A 23,337-nucleotide genomic window follows, 5' to 3' on the forward strand; every position below is an offset into this window, starting at 1 on the left:
TTGTGCTTTTGCGAGCTACTGTACCTTATTTAAATATTCTATTTAAAATGTTTAATACGGGCATCTTGGAGCGCTGCTCTCCTTAAATCTTTAATTGCTTACACAACTGTGACTCACACAGAAACACATGAATGACCTCCCTCCTCGGCTGCACCCCCTCCACCCAGCAGTTGGTTGGTAGAGTCCGGCACTGAGCATCATGGCGATTGACGGTAAGTCTGCCTCTCAGGTACCAGCCCTCATGTTAAACTTTACTATGAAACAGAATAAGAATTCTTCTATATAGATGATCGAGTCCGATTATTTCTGCGGCCGGTCTCCCTCTTGATCCACGCGGCAAGAGGCACCGCAGAGCCGGGGCGCGCGGGCGGCTGTAGCAGCGCGGGACGAATGATGCTGAAGAGATGCGGACACTTTGGTGATGCAGGACGGTTGTGATCCGTTTGTGGGATGCTCACGTGAAGTAATGCGACATGTAAACAGAGACGGAGACAGGTCCGTGGAGGCTCTTCGATGTCACAAGTAAAGATACACGAGGAAAACATTTGTCCAAGACACAGCCACAAATAGAGAATAATATAATGTTAAGCTGCTGTTACAACGAGACCGCTCTGCGGATGAATGAGATGTGATCTCGTCCACCTGAAAACAACGCTAATAGTTTAAAATCATTCTATTTCATGGCTATATGTGCCGTTTAGCTCCTTTAATCAACACTTAGTGTTTATAGTGAGTACCAGCGTGGCGACGAAGAGGTCTTCTGTCACTGAAATTCGGCGGCTGAGCAGTGTTAATGTGGCCATGCGTGCATGTTGGATGAGTTTAATGACGACCTGCCTGCCAGCAGTGTCACACCTACAGAAAGAATGTCGTTCTTCGGTAGTCCATTCATTGCACTTATGCTTTGAGTACACACTTTAGTCCGATGAGATGTTAACAGGGGTGGTTCTTGCGTGATTGGCGCCCCGGGTGAACCGGTGCCCCCCACCACTGGCCTATAGGAAGCTTCACAAATAAGAGGGTAATGTGAGTTGACTAGTTAAGGATTGAGCCACAATCCCTTTGGCAGTGGAAGAGGAGCGAAATAGACTCATTCTCTCTAAAAAAATATACTGCAACATAGTTAAATATATTTTACATGTCGCATGGTAAATGAAGAAATGTAGAATTACCTAAAAGAAAGCACATTTTTACTCTTAGGCTGCAAATATTGAGTTTTACTTCATTTCTGTTTTGTTTGTGTATTTCTGCCGCTTGGTGCAGTATTTAGATTTTCTGGATTGGTTTCTTTTCAATTAAGTGAGTACAAGGAAGGAATAGCCTACTCTGACAATACACTTTGTTAAGTTGCGTGCAGAACCAGAAAACATTCTGGACTGACACGTTTCTCATGCCCTTTACTCAGTAACTTCTCCAAATTTTATTGGAGAAGCTTTGGGTTATGATTAGACAAGGCAGCTAAAGTAATGGGGTAACCTACTCTTCACTCCAAGTAAGCTTAGTGTGTGAGATCACAAACTAATGATCTCCCCATACTCAGTACAAGGAGGTGCCAACTCTTCATTTTCTGTATATGTATAAAAGTAATATAAAACTTCCTAAAGATGCAAATAAAATATAAAATATAAATGCACTGTTTTCTTTTAACGCATGGTTGCTGTGTGTTCCCTTGCCAATGACGCCCTGGGCAAGTGCCCATGTGGCAAATATGAAAAAACACCACTGCTTGTGAATAATGTTAATAAAAGTAATAACATTGAATATTTGTAAAATAAAAAAACCCTCATAACTCAGTTTGGCTGAATGCAATAAATAAATAACCACAAGCTCTTGCTGGGCCTTGAATCTGCCAAGTGTCGGTGAGGTTCAAGACTACAAAATTGTGTATGCACATGTGCAGCGCTTTAATCTGTTGGCTTATCTAACCTCAGTGACCTTTGTATAGTCTGCAAATGTAAAAGACTACGTTAATGATTCAAAAACAAATAATTATGGCACTAAATAGAACATAGTGCAAATAAGGCCTGTTCTGTTGCAGTCTCACAAGCTTGGACTACTTTCTCAAAATCAACAAATGAGAGAAGAGAGCCTTAACTTTGACTTAAGATATACACACAGCAGGCAAGAATCCATGCTGACTGGGATGAGTATAAGTCCAGAGGTCTGATAATTAAAACTTCCATGTCTTTTTGGGATTGTCCAAATTTAAAAAGAAAAGTAAGTGTTCACTGACTGTCATACAGCAACAGAAACCCTAAACAATTTAATATTCTTAACACTAGCTAAATATGAGAAATCCAGAGCTACACTGATTAAAGTATTGTTTATTAACCATATATTGCATACTGTCAGTTTCATAGTTAAAGGAACACTAGCTGGTAAAGCAACAAGTAATATTTTGTGAATAATTGCAGTTTATCAAATACAATTATTGACATTCCTGGATATATCCACAAGGGGTCAGTATTTGGGTCCAAACACCTCCATTCACTAAATGTTATTATTTTTAAAGCATACATCTTCATGTAAAACCGTTTGACAACTCCCTGCATTGTGTATCATTTTCTGAGAAGTGCTAAAAATAGTATATGTAGCAGCTGTGAGTTATGACAGAATGTTTTGAAAAAGAATCCATGGTGGACCGGATGAACTGGAGATCAAATTGCATACCACTGGGTCAGACTTAAAGAATGGTGTTTAAGCTTTATTTACTATGAACTGCATATTGTTAAATGCTATAAAAATGGAAAGGGAAAATCAGTAGTGTACTGTTTTTATACAGTTTCAGAAGGTTATAACAACACAATAGATAATGATATCCCAGCTGCATCCCTGGACTTCTAAAACTAGTTTCAACTTGCTGAAATATATTTTATGCATGTAAAGTACATACATTTTTATTTTTTAGGTGTTTTGATTGCAAAGTTGTAATGACATTAAAATCATTTCCAGGATCCTTGGCAGGGTTACTTTAGGTGCAGTGCATTAAATATAAGTCTTTAAATATTGTTTTGGATTAATAAAAATAAATAAATAAAAAATCGTTCAGCTAGGGAATAAAGTACATGTTTTGACAGTTCAATCAGTAATCATGTTTCTTTAGCTTTTTTATTATTATTATTATTATTTCTGTGTCTTCCAGGAGGGGGGAGAAACTGTGGTGCTCATGAACTCATCTGTGCTAGACGAGGTAAGACCACGTCTTCAAAAACATTTATTTACAGTAAATCTACATTTACTGTAAATAAATGTTTTTTTTTTTTTTTTTTTTTTTTGTTGTCCTCATAATACAGTGTTTCGGTGAATTATGTATGCCGTATCAAGTTTTGGTTCGCCTCAGCGAAAGAAGGCAGCTTTGTGTGTGCATGATTTATTCAGCATGTAGGTTCTGTTTCGTTCCAGGTGTCCATGTGTAAGCAACGCTTCCGTATTCTCAACAACCACGCTCCTTAAACTGCACCGTCCTCTGCTCCAAAGACTTGAACCCGTATTTAGTTTTTACTTTAACTTTGCATAAATCTGACAGATTAATTACACTCCCTAGTTTTCATTTTCGCTGAGACGAGCTCACATTTCTCTGAGGGCATTATTCATTTCAGAACGCTTCAGCGGCTGCGTTTTCACGTTCGTTAGCTTGCAGGAGTCATTAGCTGGAAAAGCAAGCTGATTGAATGCTCAGAGTCCTAAGTTCAATCTCAGTTCATAGACTAATTTAGCTAGGTTTTCCTTGTTTACTTTGTCAGGTCAAAAAAAAAAAAGAAAACCCTGAACACAAACACTTATGAAGGAAAGAGAGGCATCACCTCTGCTGGCAAAAGAGATGTTGGGGATCATATAAACTCCTCCGCTTTCAAGTGTACATCGATGAACTCTTCAGGTTACCCCAGGCCTTTGAATTATTCAGCTGTTGTTAAAATTTACAGAGCAGAGTGATGTATGAAGCGTCATCACATCTCTTTAGCGCCAGTGCCATAAGCTGGAAGTTTTTAACAGACGGCTGATGTGCCCACCGCTGCAGAGGTCATGCCGGCTCAGTCGGGAGTGAGAGTTGACACGTGAACCTTAAAACCACTGGATCTGATTAAGCGTGAGGGATTTATTACATGCATGGTTACCTCAGAGCTGGATGACTTTGTGTGTTAAGTTACAAACTATATCTGAATTTTAACACAATTGCGGTTATAAGGTAAGGCGGTCGCTTTATTATCTAACTTGTGTTTTGCCATTCTTTAGGATTGAGCATTGGTCATTTTTGGCAGGGTGCAGCAGGCATGCTGTACTACTTGAAAAAGCTGAGACAGTGTCTTTCCTGTTGCTATGGTGAGAAAGGTCTGTCCATGCCAAGTTTAGTTCACTTTCACAGCATTTAAGGAAGATTACCAGAGCTAACATGACTGCTTATGTTAACCAAGCTTCGTAAGTTATTTTAATCAGCAACGCTGGGAACCTGAAGCAACATTTTAAATGCTTTAATGCTCTATTTGAATATTTGTGGGTTTGACTGGAAGTAATGTTTATCTTCAGTGTTAAATGACATATTTTGTTTTAATTATATACTACATTTTCAGCAAAATCTGGTAAAAATGCTGTCTAGTGTGTGTGTGTGCTCCTAAGGCACAAACCTCATGTTGAGGGGTCAGAGCGATTTTAAACAAAGCTTGCATTTACGAAAACGCTTTTAGTGGGATAACATGACATGCACAAAGGTAGGTGCAAAGAATAAATTGGTGTTCATTCTTCAAAGGCATTTTACAAATGTCCCCAATTGAGACTTTTTTTTTTTTACTGAAATCAGTTCCAGGATCCTTGGCAGGATTTTGTAGGAAACAAAAAAAAGAGTCAGAAAGGTGTAAAAAGTTGAAGATAGTCATTTTAACTTAATAAAAAACTGAGCTCTTTACAGATTTTCATATTACAGGTGTGTGTATGTATGTGTGAAGGGGTGTTTTCCAAGGACAAATTGCATCAATTCTTAAAGCTCTGAATTGTCTTAGGGTCGATTCAATCCTTCACTAATTTGTTGATCCATTTCAGGCAAACATGCTGCTATTTTGTTCTTACCTACTTCAGTTCATAGAAATAAATCTCATTTAAACCATAGCACATAGTTCTGTGGTAAATTTGTCAATTTTGATGAAATATATAGAGAACATAGAAAAAAATGTCCCAAAGGCTGAACCGATGCTCTGTTGGTACGAGAAGGCAAAATGACCAGTATTCTAGAGAAATAAAATCAGTTTCCTGAGCCAAGAAACTGAATTATAAAGATCATCAACTGCAGAAACACTTCCATAGGCAAATGAATTCTGGAATAAAGCATTTCCAGCAGTGAAAATGATAAAAATACACCATTGTCATTGGCTCCAAGGTTTTTGTCCATTAATCCTGCAATATAGTTCCGTACTGTACCTGAAGAGTTTAAATCTGCTCCATTATTAAAATGTGTCGGTGTGAGTTTAAGCTACATATCTCAATATATTTCAAAAACTAAACAAAATAACACTACTTATTATAAATCTTGTCTAAAAAGTATTTTCCTTACTAGCTGTTCTTTCTTTTCAATGGTTAAAAAAAAGCTGCTCAGTCTGCATCTAATCTGCCTGACAGCCTCCTAAATGATGGTCCAATCTGATTTTTCGGTCTTTACTGAATATACTTTTCTGTTAGATACTGCTCCTTTGAGACTCTAGTAAAAATAGCACAGGGCTGCCTGCTTGGTTACATGAAGTGTGGATGGCCTACATACACCACCGCGGCTTATGTCTGCCTGTGAAGTAAGAGGAATAATGGTTGATTCAACTCACAGCAGCTAATGCTCACCATTTTGCCTGAAAAGTTTACTTATTTCAGTGTGAGCTGTTTATTTATTTTTTTAAATAATAAATTATTAATAGATGATTGTTTTTACAGTAACTCAGTTTTGTGTGTTATTATTGCTCAGCTCTAAGAAGATTTTCCGGTTCTTTAAAAAGATTTGGTGTAAATTTTTGTTTTTACTGCATTGTTGCATTTTCCTAATTTTTTTTTTTCTCGTTGTCTTTCTCTTTTTCTTGTCTGTTCTCCTCTGATCTTCCACAGTTTCTCCTGAACTTCTGGGTGTTTTGTCTTCCATTGCAGCCTTCGTGGCGTTGATGGCTCTGTTTTTTCTTTACCTCAGCAACAAACTGTCTGTGCAGAGTCCCGACAATCTGTCGCATCTCAATGGACAAAAGAACCCCCACCAAGGTACTCAACACATTGACAGACTGGCCATATGAGCAGAAATGCTCTCAGTTATTGGTTACAAAAATCCTCGCAGCGTGGGATATTTACAGTTGCAAAGATAGTCTGCTATACCCGGAGAAAATATAGAAGAGCAGTGACTTTGCAGAACCTCTAAAATGAATTAAAATACCAGAAGTGAAGTGGTCAACAACCAAACAGTTCTCCTGTATTATTCATAAGTCTAAACTGCGTTGTAGTGTTTGCAAGACAGAAGGATTTTCTTTCAAAGACACACATAATGTAAAATCAACAATTCAGCGTCACCTGAAGAAAATTTAACGTCCAAAACCGAATCTTAACTTTGGGGTCATTTTGAAGAGAGCTGTGGGCAGGAAATGTACTCAAAGTCCCATAGATTTGGCGAACAAATCTATCAACAAATTAGTTTAAAGGTTGCACACAAGAACCGCATGACTGTTGTAGTTTCTTCTTCTTCTTCTTCTTCTTCTTCTTCTTCTTCTTCTTATTATTATTATTATTATTATTTTAACTTAAAAAGTTTAAGTTAAAAATTAAACTAAGCCAAACTCTTTACGGTTTAGTTTGGTTTTCAGTTGAATTAACCTTTTGTTTCTCCCATAAGAGGTGAAAACAAGTAGGAAATTATTTATCATGGGCTCATTTGTTCATAACATGAAATCCTGGCATCAATTAATTAATCAACTTCATTTATGACATTCGGTAGATTTGGTTACAGTGAGGTGAGTCAGCTTTCTTAACAAATAGGAAACTTGACAAAAACACTTGACTAAAGGTGGCCCAGTGCTTGGTACTTTAAAATATTAAAAACAATGAAACAAAAACACTGAAAGCAGACTTATATGTAGAGCCAAATTTGTACTAAGGAGAACTTAGATAATGTGAATTTTCTTAAAATTCGGCTTCACAGCTAAGCAGCAAACAGTTACCCGGTGTAGGCTAGAATCTATTATCAACAAGCTGGTGAATGCATGTACATACTGTGATGATGGCATCACACCCTGCTAACCACCACATGTCTGTGTCAGTGCTTCTGATGAGGTAAACCCCGTGGTCAGCGTGTAATAGAATCCCCCGACTGAGAGATGGCCTTCTTCAAGAGCTTCCAGCCGACCCTGCCGTCTGTCAACATTTCTTCCATCCTGGACTCAGTCACCAGTCGTGTGGATGATCTGGCCAACGCAGTCAGCGATGCCACATATGCCGTCAGCGACCAGCTCACCGAGCAGGTTACCACCATCATCAATAAGGTGCAGGAGGAAGAGGAGGGGGAAAACAGCAGGAGCCAGGATGCTGCTCAGGCCTCCGGCTTGCAAGAGGGCAGGGCCGGTAATAAAAGCATGTGGCAAATGAAGAGAAACTCAGACGCTGGCCAGACCGGGTCGAAAAACAACCAAAACAGCGACGCAACCGAGGGACAGAACTCCCAGAGTCAACTGGAGTGGGAATGGAGGGACGGATGCTGGCGAGTTAAAAAGACGGAGGCCGAGCTGGCAGAAGAAGAGATGAGGAAGAAGGAGGAGAAGGAGATGCAGGAAAAAAGAGAGCAGAGAAGAAAGGAGAGGCAAGAGAGGCAGCTGGAGAAAGAAGCAGAAGCCAAAAGAAACAGAGAGGAAGCCAACGAAGGAGGGAAGGAAGAGGAAGATGAAACTTCTGAGAAGACAGATGACAGAGACGGACAAGAAAGGAAGAAAAATGAGAGTGAAGATCCAATATCTGCTCAGCAAAAAAGTGATGAGTGCGATAAAACTTCTTACTTAGCTGACAGCGAAATAGAAACAAAGACATCAAAACAGGAGGAGGAAAAAGACGGGGAAGCCGAAGAGGGGCAGGAGAGAGAAGCAGACAATGAGGAAGAGGACGAGCCATCTAGGTCATCGTCTAAAGTCAAAAAGAAGAAGTCGGATAAGAAAAAGGACAAAGAGAATTCAAAGAAACCTGAGGAAAACTTAGATGTGGAGAAAAAGAAAGACAGAAGCAAGAAAAGCAAGAAGAAAAAGAAAGGAAACCAAGGTCAGAGTGAGCTGCTTCTGTGTGAACACCAAACTCTGGATCCCTCCTCAACTTTCCACTCTTAACATTTCGGAGTGTTGTCCTTCCTTCTTCTTGCCTCTTTAAGAATTGCATTCACCATTACTTAAGAGATAAATGTAACGCTTGAACTAAAGCGCCCATATGTCCTGTACAGATGGAGTTGTATCAAACAGCGAAGAAGAAAAAAGCCCGGAGGGTGTGACCCAGCAGAACATAACGTCTGCGTGGAGCAAAGGCAAACAGTCCAGTGAGCAGGGAGGGTACAGCAGTGAGGCCTCCAGCGAACAGGGTGAGCCTGCACATATGGTCTTCTCTCTAGTTATGCAACATTGTTTTGAACCAGTATGGTAAGAAAAAATATGTATTTAAAGTCTAAAGGTGGCACACGGCCCGTTCAGAATAATTTAGAGACACGAGGAATAGTTTGTGAAGAAACATATCACAGATAACAAAGAAAACACAGTCAGTAATTACAGCTTATCATAGCATAATTACTGTAGTACCATTGTATAATTACTGGTATCAGTAATTATACCAGTAATTACTGGTATAATTACTAATATTTGCCATATTTTTCCAAGCATCTACAAGTAAAACTAATTTTCTATGACAGGACAGGTAAACGCAGATTTATGCTTTTAATTACTTAATTTAAGATGCACGTTTGAATTAAAAAAAATAAATCTGCCAATATACTACACATGATGCAGGTTAAGCTTTGGCCTCCAGTCCTGAAGAAACTCACTAAAAAAAAAAAAAAAAAATCAAAAACAACTTGAGTTTTGTTTTTGTTTTGTTTATTACGATAGAAGACATTAGTAAACCTCTGTAGAATCTAGCTCAGGCTTAAGATTATTTATCTGATATTTATCTTCTGAATTACACATACATCCTGTCGGCTGAATACACAATGAAAATAGTATAAATCAAATTAGCATCACTGGTCCATAAAGTGTTTATTTTTTAGCTAAAAGGTTTTAATGCTATGCTAAGCTAAGCTAACTGGCGCCCAGTCAGATGGCAGCTGGTAATGAATACAGAAAACTCAAAGGACAGCAAAGATAATTTAGAGTAAACAATATATGCTTTCTATTCAAAATCTAAAATTTCAAACTTTACAAATGTAGTCTTTACATCCACATTGTGTTACAGGAGGCGGTATTATAATGGCTTTTCGAACAATGTTTTGATGTGTGAAAAAAATACTACCCACAAACGGCCGCGCCGCCTGGTGGCAAAGCTAGGAACTACAGCACAGCCCTCAGAACAGGTGATAAATATTTAGTTCAAAAGATGGGAATAGAAAAATAGATAAGTCATCAATAAGATGAACAAAATTGTAAAAAGCATTAAATCTGCTGAGTTAGCATGAATGAGCGACTTAAGACAGCTGGCAGCAAACCCAGACAGTAACTCTGTGGACAAAACATTTTTTAATTTTGATTCTGGCAGCCATTCAACCATAGAGTCCAAAGGACACCTAATGAAAGTTTCTGCACAGCACAGTAAATCTCAAATAACAGTGATTCCATCTCATGTTACCTCGTCTTTTGTCCCTCTCCGCCTCTGCGGTGACTCCAGCTGCCAGTATTCAGAGGATAAAGAAAGACTCCTCTCTGACTGAGCTCCAGCCTCCGCCGTACCAACACGTGAGCTCAGGCACACGCAAGTCCTCACGCTCAGAACGAGGAGTCAGGAGACCGCCGTCCCCGCAGCAATCCGACAGCCCTCGCTGCTCCAGCGAGGCCAGCGTGGAGCAGGACACCGAGAGTTACCTCAACAAAGGCTGTGAGGAGGACATTCCCAGTGACAGCACTGCTGTTCTGAGCCCAGAGGTTGGTTCTGACTCTCATTATTTCAGCTAATGAATCAATAAACTTTCGTAATGGTTTAACATCAAATATTCTGTGAAAAGTACCACAGGGAAGAGTGTAAAATTGCTGTGCACCACCACGTTATTTCAGTAATTTTGCATTGCCTTGCAGGAGTGTTCATAGTCCTTGAATCTTGCATTTGAAATAACACACAGTAGTTGATGATTGTTAAATAGAAGGAAATTGGCACGAGGATTTAATTTCCTTTCCTCTGAAAAGTACCGTGTGCTTTTCAGAGAACCACCTTTTACCGCATTTACTGCTAAAGTCGCTATTAGTTTGAACATTGAGAGACTGAGATTGTTGTTCAACTGCCTTTACAAAATAACTGTCAGACTGGATGGGGGTTTGTGTGTGAATGTCAGTTTTACAGTCCTTGGAGTTCGATCTGGAGTTTTGACTAGACTATTCTGTCTAATGAAAAAGCTTTAACATATTTATTAATATTTTTTCTTCCACTTCCCAGTTATGTGCTACTTTGTGGTAAAGTAAAATACTTAGAAAAAGGTATGAAAAATTACACCTCAGGTTGGGGTTGGCGATATGCACTTAAAGTTTTATCGCAACATTTTGTGGTACTGATGATAAATGTGACAATAAGAACTATTTGTTGCTACTTTGCACACAGAGAGACGTGATTTGTATCACTAAGTTAATGGTATTTAATCATATTTTCAGATTTATTAATAGGTATTGATACCCTCATTGAACAAACAGTGGAGAAAATACTAAAACAAACAATCCCAACAATACAAAACATCATTACTTGAAATCAACGTGATAGCTATAAATCAAAATTATTATCACAATAAGAAATTTATCACAATACATGATACACGATACGATAAATGCCCACTCCTAACCTCAGGATTTTTTTTAATTATTATTATTTAAGTGGTTACCATTGGCAAAGAGTTAATGTTTACTTTACCAGTCAGTACCAGAATGTGAATGTAACCCCTCTGTATTTTTTTTTAATGTTTTTTAGAACGGTTCTGGTCTCCAGCTTCCTTCGGCCTACGAGCCAGAGCCCATCGCACAATACGGCACGCTGGACGTCGCCTTCGAATACGATTCTACTGAGCAGTGGTTGGCCGTCACGGTGACGGCCGCCACCGACATCCCCGCTCTGAAACAGACGGGCAACATCGCCTGGCAGGTCCACCTGGTCCTGCTCCCCACCAAGAAGCAGCGGGCCAAAACGGGCGTGCAGAAGGGTCCGTGTCCCGTTTTCACGGAAACATTCAAGTTTTCCCGGGTGGAACAGGAGGCCCTGGGGGACTACGCCGTTCGCTTCCGCCTGTACAGCATCCGACGGATGAAAAAGGAGAAGGTCCTGGGAGAGAAGGTGTTCTACCTGACTAAGCTGAACTTGCAGGGGAAGATCGCTCTGCCCGTCACGCTGGAGCCTGGCTCTGAACTTACAGTGAGAACATCTTGTGAAATTTTACCCCCCTTTAAGTTGACTTCACATGAAGCTGCATAACTTGTCTTGTTTTTTTGTTGTTTTTTTCTATCATGCCAGGGTTGTGGCTCTCTTGTAAGTGTGTCTCGTAGCGCAGGTGCTTTGTCCTACCGCTCCACCGAAGACTCATCGCTGCCAGAGATCCTCCTGGGTCTCATTTATAACTCTGCCACAGGACAGCTTTCTGCTGAGGTTATACAAGGAAGCCACTTCAAAACTACAGCTTCTGATAAACCTGTCAGTAAGTACTAAAGTACTGATGTGGAAGCCCTTATCTCTTGAATTTAGTTCCAGCTTGCTGTGAATTTTCTATTACTGAAATTTCATTTTTCTTTCGCTACAATATCTGTCTGTCAAACTGGCTGCTACAAGGAGAAAAAGGTCAAATCACACTGAAAATGTAAAATACAACAGCGCAAAATTTAAAACTACAAATAGGTATTGACTCAGCATTTTTATTCTAGTTTTGGTGAGGTCCAGCTTGTCCTTTACAAAGTGCTACAGATGTTGCATTTGTCAAATTCTCTCCTGCAGAATTATTGATTCCTTCATTAGAGATGCAGTCTAGGAAGCAAGTTTCACATTCCAGATGGAAAAGGATGAATACTTTTCACATTTAAGGAACAAAAATATTTAATGTTAACCCCTTGGAGAATTCTGGGATGTGCCAGAGAAATGGCTGAATCCAACTCTGGTCAGAAATAAATACTAGTCTGGGAAATGAAACATTGGCGACTTCTTTTGATGTTGCAGGCTACGTATCTGCTTTTGGAAAGGAGTTGCATTTAACTCCCAGAGAGATTCATCTTGACAAATTTTACTTCTCTATACAGCGATCAAAAATACTTAATAGTCAGTTTGACATGCAATTTGCAACTGAGAGAGAACTCTCAGTTCTCTCTCATCACATTCGCTAAGTTTACCGTCTTTCTTCTTTCCTTTCTCCTGTGTGCCGTGGGGTGCGTCCACTCTCAGACGGTCTGTTTTGTTGTGTGAAACACTTCGTAGGGGGACAGCTGTATATCATGAGAGGTAAGGCTAAATAAATGTATGAGTCTAGAAGTTTAAAACTTTTGGTATGGTCCAGCAGGTCAATCTGCATTCTTCAGACTGAAATGATTACTTCTGAAAAAAGAAAACAAACAAACAAAAAATGACTTAATTTAAAGAATCAAACTACCCCTAATCATTCATTCAACTGTAGTGATATGCAGTTCAGAATGTCAGTTTATATATATATATATATATATTTATATCTCATTGACGTGCGGTGAGGTTCATTGCATTTAATATATGGGAAATCATTCCATATATTAAATGTTTCTTAGCCATTTTATTGCTGGCGTACAGACAGGACGAACATGCTCTCAAAGTACGGCAGCCAGTGCAGTTGGTGAGAGGTTGCGCAATCCCAGGTGCGGCTCAGCTCGCTGCTGCCTCACCGGCTTCGCTTCTGAGCATCTGAATGGGAAAATGCGAAAATCCAGCGATTTTTAAGAAAAAACTAATCAGAATTGCTTAAGCTAAGTAAAAAAATAGATGCTTTATAGTACAAACCACGGGGTGAAAATAGCAGTATAAATGATTTTATTATTATATATAATTTTTCCATGATGACCTCACCTGCCTCCCCTGACCGCATGTCACTGATATATATTGATATATAAATTTTTTATGCTCTGTTTCACTCTCATTGTGTTTAAATGAAATTGTCACAGCCAAGTGTAACAACAAATAACAGAAATTAATATAAAATTATTTAAAAGGACAGTGGTAAATCTGACAAAGGGAAATAAAAATGTGAAATTCTATTTTTGTTTAGCCGGAGTATTAGGATCTCAAAAGACATATTGGATATTTTTATACGGTGTTGTGGACAGTTATTTTGTCTTAAAACAACATGTAAACAATACAAAAATGTAAATTTTTGACAAAATTAGGAAGAAAAAAAGTGGAGTGTTTAGGATAATATTTTAAATGCTGTAACTACCAACAGCTCTCGGTTGATCTCTATTTGCCTCATTGAGAGATTACTGGCAACAATTTGTCTTTAAACTAATTTTCACTTTGGCATTAAGGAGTTTTTTTTTTGTTGTTTTTTTTTTTTTTGTATATTTTCTGGTTAAAGAAGCCAAACTGTTGATGATGATTGATTTGTAAAAGCAATCAAGAAAAGAGTAAAAACATCCAAGGGCACTTTATGTTCATTATTAAAATGTCTGTTGCAGTGCCTAATTTTAACCACTTGATGGCACTCCATCCCTGATCACCCACGCGTCTCTTCTTCCAGACACCTACGTTAAGCTGACCATGCTGGACTCCAAGGGCAAAGAGATGTCCAAGCGCAAGACGGCCGTGTGCCGCGGCCAGCCCAACCCCACCTACAAGGAGACGTTTGTCTTCCAGGTGGCGCTCTTCCAGCTGTCCGAGGTGTCGCTGGTGGTGTCCGTGTTCTGCAGGCGGAGCAGCATGAGGCCCAGGGAGAGGCTGGGCTGGGTCTCCTTGGGCCACAGCAGCACCACCGAGGAGCAGCAATCCCACTGGACAGAGATGAGGGAGGCAGAGGGGCAGCAGGTCTGCCACTGGCACACTCTGACCGACACCTAGGAGACGCTTTATGAGGATTTATGGAGCAACTGTAAAGAGCATCCAACGCTCTGGAAGAGCAGGAAACACCTTCTGCGTACGAGTGTTCTTGTGTGCGGTGAATTCAGGTGTGAGGGTGGGCGCTGCTTCCCGGTCCTCATTGCCAGACTGCATGGCTGCCCTGTAACCTGCCACAGGGCTGATTTCATGGAGAAGGATTCATACGTCCGACTCCAGCCTTTTGAACGACACACTGTTAAAAAAAACAAAACAAAAAAAACAAAAACACTGTAATTCAGAAGTAAAAACAATTTGTTTTCTATTAAGAGATTATTTTCACAGCAAAATCCGCATGCACACCAAGTGTTTACAGGACCAACATGACGCAACACCGTCCAGACGGCTTCAGCCTTTGAATCTCGGACCAAAGAGTTTGGTCCCGGACCGGCAAGACTCCTTCCAATTTTTTTCTGGGCTTCAGCTATCACCAGCATACCAGACATTTCTCCAGCACTGACAAATGAAGATGCAAAGAGTGGACTATTGTTACAAGAGTCCTGCAACATGCTGCAACTTATGCTTACGAGCTGTTCTTTTTACGATATGTTTACATGCACACTGCATTATGCAAGATAAATTAGTTGGCTTGCTCCGTTTTTTTTTGTTTTTTTTTTTATGATTTTTGGAGAACTATCTTTCATGGTTTTTATAAATCATTTGCATAACTCTGAAACACTATGCACATGACGCAGGAAGGGTGCACTTCTTCCCTGCGCTTGCCGAGTCTCCCACGGGATTTGGACGCAGCTCTGCATGCCGTGTGCACTGAAGGACAGCTTCCCTTCCTGTGTAACACAGACTGAGCCCGTTTCACCGTTCAGCCTTCTGACAGCTCTGCCATGTTCGTTCATGTAGAAACACGGCGCATCACGCCGGGCCGAGGAGGAGTATGCAAAAGACCGCACAGTCCCAATAAACTGGGAGGGCAGCGCTGATGGCAACCTCAGCTGTGCTTCCTGAGCTGAAGCGAGGAATAAAGAAAAAAAAAAACAACAGAGTTAAAGACAGAAGAATCATATTCTTTTTTATATATATATATACCTAATTGAAAATATGATGTTTCATAAAGGCTAAACAAATATTTGGCAGGAGCGGTGTAAGATTCTACCTGTATGCTAAAATGCTGATCTGTGAGAGCAGCTGTGAGCTAGAAAGAAAGAAAAAAAAAATCTTCCCTGAGGACAAATGAAAACTCCAGAGTCACACCCTTCCCTCCACCAGCTGGCTCGGCTTCAGAGGCGTGGGCTGCCCGCTCTGCTCTCGTTCTGTCGAAGCGTGCTGCGGTCGCACCTCATCAGTGGTATTAATTTCAAATTAACGAAGAACGCATCCAGAATTACTAACGGTTCATTTTTTTTTATTTCTTTTATTAAAAGAGATTGCTTGAGTGTAAAAAATGAAATCATTCCACTGTTGTTTCTCCCCCCCCCCTTGCTTCTTTTTCCTTTGGCATCTTCACTAGATTAGAAAACATGTTTCAAAGTCCATGGCACATGGAGATTGTCAAATCTGGACTGGATTATTCCATATTAAACTTGAGTTCTTTTGTTAATAGTTTGATATTTTTTGTTGATAAAATTTCCCCCCCAAAAATGAAGAGTCAGTGCTTTATTTGGCATGTTAACACACATGGGTCCAGTTTAAATGATGTGTGGGTGACTAAAAATGAAAACGATTAAGAGTTTGGAGAAAAACTTAGGTTTTGAAGTTGCTAATGTGTTTTCAATGCAAAGTTACTTTATTCCATACTGAACCAGACACGGAAAATTGAGTAAAACCTTCAGTGCCTTCATAGGAACTGGGATTAAGGGAAAAATATGACACTGTTAACACCCAATTTCAGTGTCAGTAGGTAATTATTAGGGGAATTCAACTTCTGCTTTATTTGCATGTTTTACAGTTTGTCTTTTACAAGCCCACATCCCAATTATCATATGCTGTTGAGACCCTTTGAATATTTCCAGCTGAAGTTTTTTGCAATTGTGAAGAAATGTTTTCAGTTAATTTTGCTCATTGAAATTGTCACATACTGTGTTTGCAAAAGTGTTTGTACCCAAACTGTCAGTTTGTATTAAATTTTTATTTATCTATTTCAGGTTTCGTATGATAGTCCAAAACAAAGCGGCACAGAATTGTGGAGAGAAAAATGACAAATGGTTTCCGACGGCTTTTGCAAAAAAAGAAGAAAAAAGAAAGTGGTTTGCGTTTTGTACTCCGACACCCATAAATAAAATCCAGGATTCTCCTAATTGGTAAACAGTCCAGCTGTTCAGAGGGTTTGCTGCAGAAAATTATTCAACAAACAGAATCATTAAAACCAAGAAAAGCACTGGGCAGATAAAGACTTTTAATGCCCAAAGTGAAGAGCCGTGGTGGCAGCATCATGGTGTGGGAGCGCTGTTCCTCCAGAAAGGTAGACAAACTAGTCAGAACTGATGGGAAGTTAGATGGAACTAAATACAGAGCGACTGTGGAAGAAAACCTATTGGCGGAGGCAAAGATCTGGAACTGAAGAGAGGATTCCCCTTTCAGCAGGACAACAGCTCTGGACAGATGGCCAAAGTTACAAACGAATGAACATGCTGTGACTCGAGACAAAGTACTGACCTAAACCTAATTGAGAATCTGTGCCCCACAGCTTGAAAACTGCTCAGCAAAAATTTTTTTTTGTGTTATTCAGAGGGAGCTGAAAACATATGGACGACAAAAAACTTCCAGATTTATTTCTCGTTAAAAACGTTGAAAACCAGAGAATCGTTTTACGTTCACAGCTGCTTTGTGTTGGTCCGTTTCAGAAAAAAGAAAAAGAAAAAAGATGTTTGTGGCTGTAAAGTGACAAAATGTACTAAAACTCAAGAGGTAGGAATTCCCTTTGCGAAAGTCAAAAGACGTCAGTAGACATAAAAATGAGGACATGAGTCGAGAACTTTTTTTTTTTATTAGACAAGTTTTTATTCCCATTCATCTGGCCTTTGAATGGCATGTCTGACGCCGTCATCAGTCTGACAGCACAAGCAGCGGTGCAGGTAGCTGGAGCCAGACCAAGGAGCGCATATTTTCATCAATATTTACACCTTGCAGGGTGACTGCAGCCTTTTAGATTGATTCTGCTTCAAGCCACAGAAAACTAGTTGTGCCACTGATGCTTGAAGGGGGGGCGGAGGGGGGGAATACACGGAGGGAGAAATACTGACCCAAACTGAGCCCTTAGGACTTGGTCAGAATCGAAAGGTAATTACATATATCCTGGAACAAGGGCCAGGCTGCTTGTAATAGCAGAGGAATAAGGAAATGTGGTTTTGTTTTTTTTTGGTCGTTTTGCAACACGTCTAATAAAAAACGACTCCAATTTAGTCTAAGGAAAACAGGCCTGATTCCATACATTTGGCCCTCGAGTCAGAGGCACCACAAGGCTTTCATTGGCAGCAACATTAATGGGATGTCTCTTTTAGGTTGGGATCTGACTGATCAGGAACAAGCGACCACAACATTATGGTTTTATTGCATGTCTTATCAAGTTTAAAAACAGCCTTTTTAATAACATCATTAATAAATATACACAATGTTGTGAAAGTTCCATAAAAGCATCCTCACAGAGTACAAATGCTGGGAAAGAACACCAATTTGAGCTTCCATTTTCTTTTTTTTCTGCTCCTCCGAGTTTTATATTAAGATTACAGAAAATTAACCGACAGTCAAATAACGAGAGACTTTGGATTTATAATACATGATGGGTTAGGCTTCGGTGGTTTGATGAGGGTCGTACCGTTCTGCATCCCTTTAGTGAGCACCTTGCAGATTTATGCTGTGTAGCTGCAGACATCGTACTCATTTGGCAAAAACAAACAAAAAAGAAACATTCATCAAGCAAAAGGTAAAAAGAACAGATGTAAAAAGTTACTATCCACATGAGATGCGCTCCAGATCTTTGCCGCAAAGGCAGGACTTGCTGTACGGTGATGACATTCGACATTCCAAGCTTTCCGAACTCTGGGAACAGGCCTCATGCTGTGAGCTCAGTACAAGCACACGGATGGTAGCAAAGGAAAACGGGAGCACATCAAGTATCTTTAGAGGCCAGATCAACGAGTTGTTGTTTTGGACCATTTTTTCTCTCAGATCATTACCCTTGCTCCTCCGTGAGATAAAACAAAATTAATTAGCAGGATCTGAATGTGCTAGTAGGAGGGAAATTTGTCACAATTTGACAGAGGAAGAAAAACTGTTGCCTGTAGTTTCAGATTTAATGATCCAAGTGCATGGTTCTAGTCAGAAGTTTACATGCACTCCTCATGGACATGATGGACATTGATGCATTTGAACAGTTTTTTTTTCTTGCAACTTCAGCAATGCATAAAAAAATTGCCGCATAAGTTTCGCTTAAATATCTATATTTACAACTCCAAAGTTTCTGACAAGATCCTGGCTGAATATTGGACAACTCTTCTTAGCAGAATTAATAGAGATTATTTTATAATTGGTTTGATTTCCCTCACTGAAGCAGCTTAAAGCACTATATTCACATCAATAGTAATGGTTCCTACACAGTTCCTACGTGAGAGTTTAAACTTTTCCACCAGGAAAGAATAACGAGAAAAATTTCACTCAAGGAAGGAAATAAAGTGCTCAAGGAAGTGAGGGAGCAAGAGACAATGGACAAGGAAAGGAAGTGAATGTAAAACAAACTGGGAACTGAAGGCAGAAGAAAGAACATGTCAGTAGACAATAGTATAGAGATTAAAGTCTGGGAAGAAAATTATTTCTCCATACTTATAAATACCAAAAAACAAAACAAAAAAAACCTAAAATCAAACGAAAGACTGTAGGGCAGGAAAAATAACGCCATGTTTGATCTGGTTTGGTATTATTGTACCATTGAAACACTCAACTATGTTCACGTTTTCACGGTTTGGGTCAGAACTCAATCTGTCATAAGAAAGGAAACTGGGAAGGACGTTCAAGAACCACTAAAGCTCAATCGCACACAACATCATGCTGAAATGTCACCATCATGGTCTACAGCAAACTGAGAGGGTTCTGAACAACAACTACTGCACGGTCCAACATCAGCACATTCAAACCGGATTGAAATCTGCAGCTGCCCACATGGACAAGCCCAATTCCTTCTTGAGGATTTTTACCGTCAGTGGAGACTAGGGTTGTCACGATAACGGGAAGTTTATTTGGAGATTTTTAAATCTAAGCACACTACCAAGTGTCAAGGGCAGTTGTGAGGGTTTAATAATGTTGATCCGGTTCGTTTCCAGTGACACAGGTGTATTTCACAAAGTGAATGGAAAAACGGAGGACTAAAACCTCCAAACTGTTTTAGCTCACATCAATTACATACACTCCTCATGGACATGATGAGGATAAAGTTGAATGGTCTAGCAGGGCAAGTCAAAACTAGTACTAGAATAGACCTTCTAGTGAAAATGTATAACCTCCACTTCAAATGGAGAACAAACCAATTTATTTGAACTTTACCGATTCTACTGGGGTCAGAGGTTAAACATTCAGCCTGGGTTATGTGAGGATCATTCTGATGGTTGTTAAGGTATAAACTTAATCAGAAACCCCCCAAAATGTGTGTGTATGTATAATGTGTAAACAAACAAAAAAAAAATCCAAAATAAATTGAAACTTGCTCAACTTGCATTTAATAATCACAGAAATGTATTTTTACCCATTGATATGGGATTTATGCTGATGAGTGTATATAAACTTCTGACTATGGTTGTACAGACCTCCATCTGCATCCATAATACATTCTACTGAAACTGTCTGTTGATTTTTGTGATATTTAATCATTTTCAGCCATTTGGTTAATATCACTTCATTAAAAATGACTTGAGTTGGACAGCATGATTGTTGGTTTTATTGACACAGTTGAGGCATTATGGTGACCGCTAAAGTGAATTCCCTCTGGAGGACGCAACGCTGCTAAGACATGATTGGACTGAGCCATTGTCATTTTGATTTCCCAAAAGGCAGGGAGGTCTCAAAGTTTCCACTAGACCTAAAATTACACATTTAAACGACATTATTAAAAAAAAAAAAAAAGAAGAGTCCAATAAAATACGTAGGACCATCAGTGCTTGAGTTTGAAGACCAGTTTTCAACTGAATCGCTCTCAGCTGAAGCCACAATTCCGTCTGTTACTTCTGAAGCTCCACCATGAGGAGTGAAGAGTTTCTGTACACTGTAGGTCTGCCTGCTTTTCCATGGCAGGCAGGTAAGAGGTGCAAATATCTTCTGTAACTAGTGGTTAATGATTGAACAGGATTGAAAAGGCGTGTAAAAAAAAAACAAAACAAGAAGTGACGTCCGCTGAAAAGGTTTCATTTCTCGGCAGTGGTTTCTCTCAACCTACACTCTGAATTTCCAGCTGGTTAAGGTTAAACGTTTGATCCACCTCCACAAAATCCAAGCCCGAAAGCTTCCTCCTGCATGTTTATCCTGCAGTCCAGCCGTCAGTCTTCATCACTACCTGCAGTGGATGTTTCAGTCCGTCGATCTCTCGCCCCCTCTGGCTGCCTGCGAAGACGCTCGACCCCCAGGCTAGATGAATTTGAAGCACTTTGTCTTATCGTGGGGCAAACGAGTCTTAAACAGCACAGAGTCCACTCTGAACTGCGTGTATAGCAGCGGCATGTAACCGTACACCTTGACAAAGAAGTTGATGCATTTGTGGCGCTCGTGGAAGTGCGAGTCGTCGTGTGAAAGGGCCTGAGGACAGCCGGGGCAGCGGAACGTCCAGCGCGAGGTTACCTGAAATAAAACAGAGGGACTGTAAAGTCAGTTTTTCACTTTGAAAGGCAATTTGGCAGTCTTCAAAACACACCACTAACTGTTGCTGAAGGCCCTCTGGTAGGGAAGGAGTGTGCAGATTTACGACGTTGGTCTGTCGTAAACACGCCGTCTAGTAATAAATGTCCTTCCAAGCGAAATTCTGGGGAAAACTCAGGCGTAAAGAGCCGATTCGATCTGCCGTTTTGTAATTCATAATTGTGTGTGTGCGTAATATTGAAAGTGCCAGTTTGAGTAATGGCATGCCTAAATGGGCACAAACAAAAATACACAGGGTCTGAAGAGAATGGATGGATTAAATGCAAATAAGACAAGCAGCAGAAGGTAATAGCAGCATAAAGTTCTCACAACTTTGAGATTTCTCCCTATACAGTCAAACTTCTGCACATTTTATGTAGATTTTATGGATTAACCAACACAAAGTAAAGCGTTATTGCAAAGTGGGGGAAAAATTATACTTTCTAAAAGTTTTCATCAGTAAAAATCTGGAAACTGACTCAAAATATAACACCACCCTTCAGAGCAACTACAGCTTCGGCTCTCTAGGAATATGTTTCCACCAGCTTTGCACATCTAAATGTTGTGGTTAATATCTACTTTTCTTTGAGAAGAGCTGAAGCTCATCATCAGTTTTCAGATCTCTAAAAGAGATGATTTTATACTTTATTTAAACCAGATGTTTTGTGCTTTCTAAACATGCAGGTGAGATTGGGGAATCAAAGACTGTGGCTAATATCACATCGTTCACCTGACTGAAAAAGGCTAGAAATATTAGTTTTGGTTTCATCCGATTAGTACTCATTCTTCCATGGAATAATGTTTTATGACATAACCCTGGACTTGGACTTCTCCACAACCTCATCTTTCATCAAAAAAGTAGAAAACTAGTAAATAATTTCCTTCAGTTTCACAATATGTCACTACTATATGCTGATCTTTCACATAAAATTTACTGTAAACATTTTGCTGTGTGTTGGTTGTAATAAAAGGTGAAAAGTTCAGGAGATGCTAATATTTTATCTACACTGTACAGAAGTTTATGAACAACAAATCAAAATGTTTGAATTATTGATAGCAAAAGTTAAACAGGTGATAAAAGGCAGGAAATTCAAAATGTCAAGGCTAAAAAAATTCTACATTTTTCATAATAAAACAGAAATGGGAACAACAAGAACAAGAATAACATGCAAAAACGTAGAAAAAAAAAAAAGTCCAGGTTCAATTTTAACAGGTCGACAAAATTAACAAGTTTGTTTGGCAATCAATAAAACAAGTTAGGAAAAGTCATGTTTAAACCTCTACAAATGTAGACTTCTCTTCTTTTAGCGCAGCAAAAAGCAGCTTTCTGTTCTTCCAAGTGGCTTCAAAACTCAATTATAGTGAGTGATGCGGCACACAAAGCGACTCTGTACTGGTGGAAGTGGTTTTGAGGTCTGAACATATTTCAAGAACAGTGCTTGTTGGAGATATAAGAGAAACAAGTCAAAGCCTCCAAAGTGTTAAAAACAGATTTAAGTGTTGAGTGGTGGTAATTTTCTCTGTCTGGTAGACTTTTTACAGAGCATAATTTATTGCACAAGGAATCATTTGTGCACTTAAAAGACAAAAACTGTAAAGAAAACAAAAATATATATATATATTATGAAACTGAACCAGCTCAAGAGGAACTAGCTGAACATTTTAATAATTTTTGTCTAGATTAATGTCAAGATGTCATAACGAAGACATTTTCAATAATGTCAACTTTGTATAAAAATGTCATGATTTACCAAATGACACTTTATGACAACAGTCATAAATATTCATGAAGACTTATTCATGTTCCTGACAGGTGTTATTCACCCACCTTCAAATAAAGTGTTACCGGCTGGGTTTATATACCATTTGATTTTTAACAAAATATTTATTTATACCTGTATTTTATAAAAAAAATAGTGGTTGACTTTCGGCATTTATTTTGAAGTATGTTGGTCCTGTTTACAACTATAATTTTCATGTTCAAAAGCTATTTTTTTTATGTTCCATCTTATAGTAATAACTTAACAAAATTGTTTATTTGACTTCAAAGACTAGAGTCTTTGAAGTCAAATAATTTGTATAGTAAAATGCAATAAATTAGTTGTGATGTACAGAAGTATTAGCAAGCTCAAGAATATGTTTAGCTCTTAATATATAATAGCAAAGGTTAGTTATAAAGTTATAAACCGGATCCTCCGGTTGCCCAGACGTTGCACGGTAAGCTAACGCTGATGTTTGTTGTCCAAC

General features: G+C 39.2%; 3 protein-coding genes across 3 annotated transcripts in view; 2 read left to right on the forward strand and 1 right to left on the reverse strand.

The window, feature by feature from the left end:
* LOC103133521 (synaptotagmin-14-like) lies at window positions 1-7,360 on the forward strand. The gene is made up of 4 exons (XM_007545289.2): window positions 1-212; window positions 3,143-3,190; window positions 6,079-6,225; window positions 7,272-7,360. Exons 1-4 carry the CDS (start codon window positions 200-202, stop codon window positions 7,286-7,288), a joined length of 225 nt encoding a protein of 74 aa, XP_007545351.2. The 5' UTR covers window positions 1-199; the 3' UTR covers window positions 7,289-7,360.
* LOC103133512 (synaptotagmin-14-like) lies at window positions 7,314-18,103 on the forward strand. Its single transcript, XM_007545276.2, has 7 exons — window positions 7,314-8,256; window positions 8,432-8,566; window positions 9,859-10,112; window positions 11,140-11,577; window positions 11,677-11,857; window positions 12,592-12,648; window positions 13,907-18,103. The coding sequence occupies exons 1-7, from the start codon at window positions 7,329-7,331 to the stop codon at window positions 14,221-14,223; spliced, it is 2,310 nt and encodes a 769-aa protein (XP_007545338.1). The 5' UTR covers window positions 7,314-7,328; the 3' UTR covers window positions 14,224-18,103.
* extl3 (exostosin-like glycosyltransferase 3) overlaps window positions 17,912-23,337 on the reverse strand; it is a 37,567-nt gene continuing 32,141 nt past the window's right edge. The window contains exon 6 of the mRNA XM_007545301.2: window positions 17,912-21,033. Coding sequence (XP_007545363.1) covers window positions 20,824-21,033 — 210 coding nt within the window. The 3' untranslated portion in view covers window positions 17,912-20,823. The remainder of the gene's footprint in view (window positions 21,034-23,337) is intronic.

This window comes from Poecilia formosa, unplaced genomic scaffold (genome assembly GCF_000485575.1).
Source record: "Poecilia formosa unplaced genomic scaffold, Poecilia_formosa-5.1.2 Scaffold1, whole genome shotgun sequence".
Classification (NCBI taxonomy): Eukaryota; Metazoa; Chordata; class Actinopteri; order Cyprinodontiformes; family Poeciliidae; genus Poecilia; species Poecilia formosa.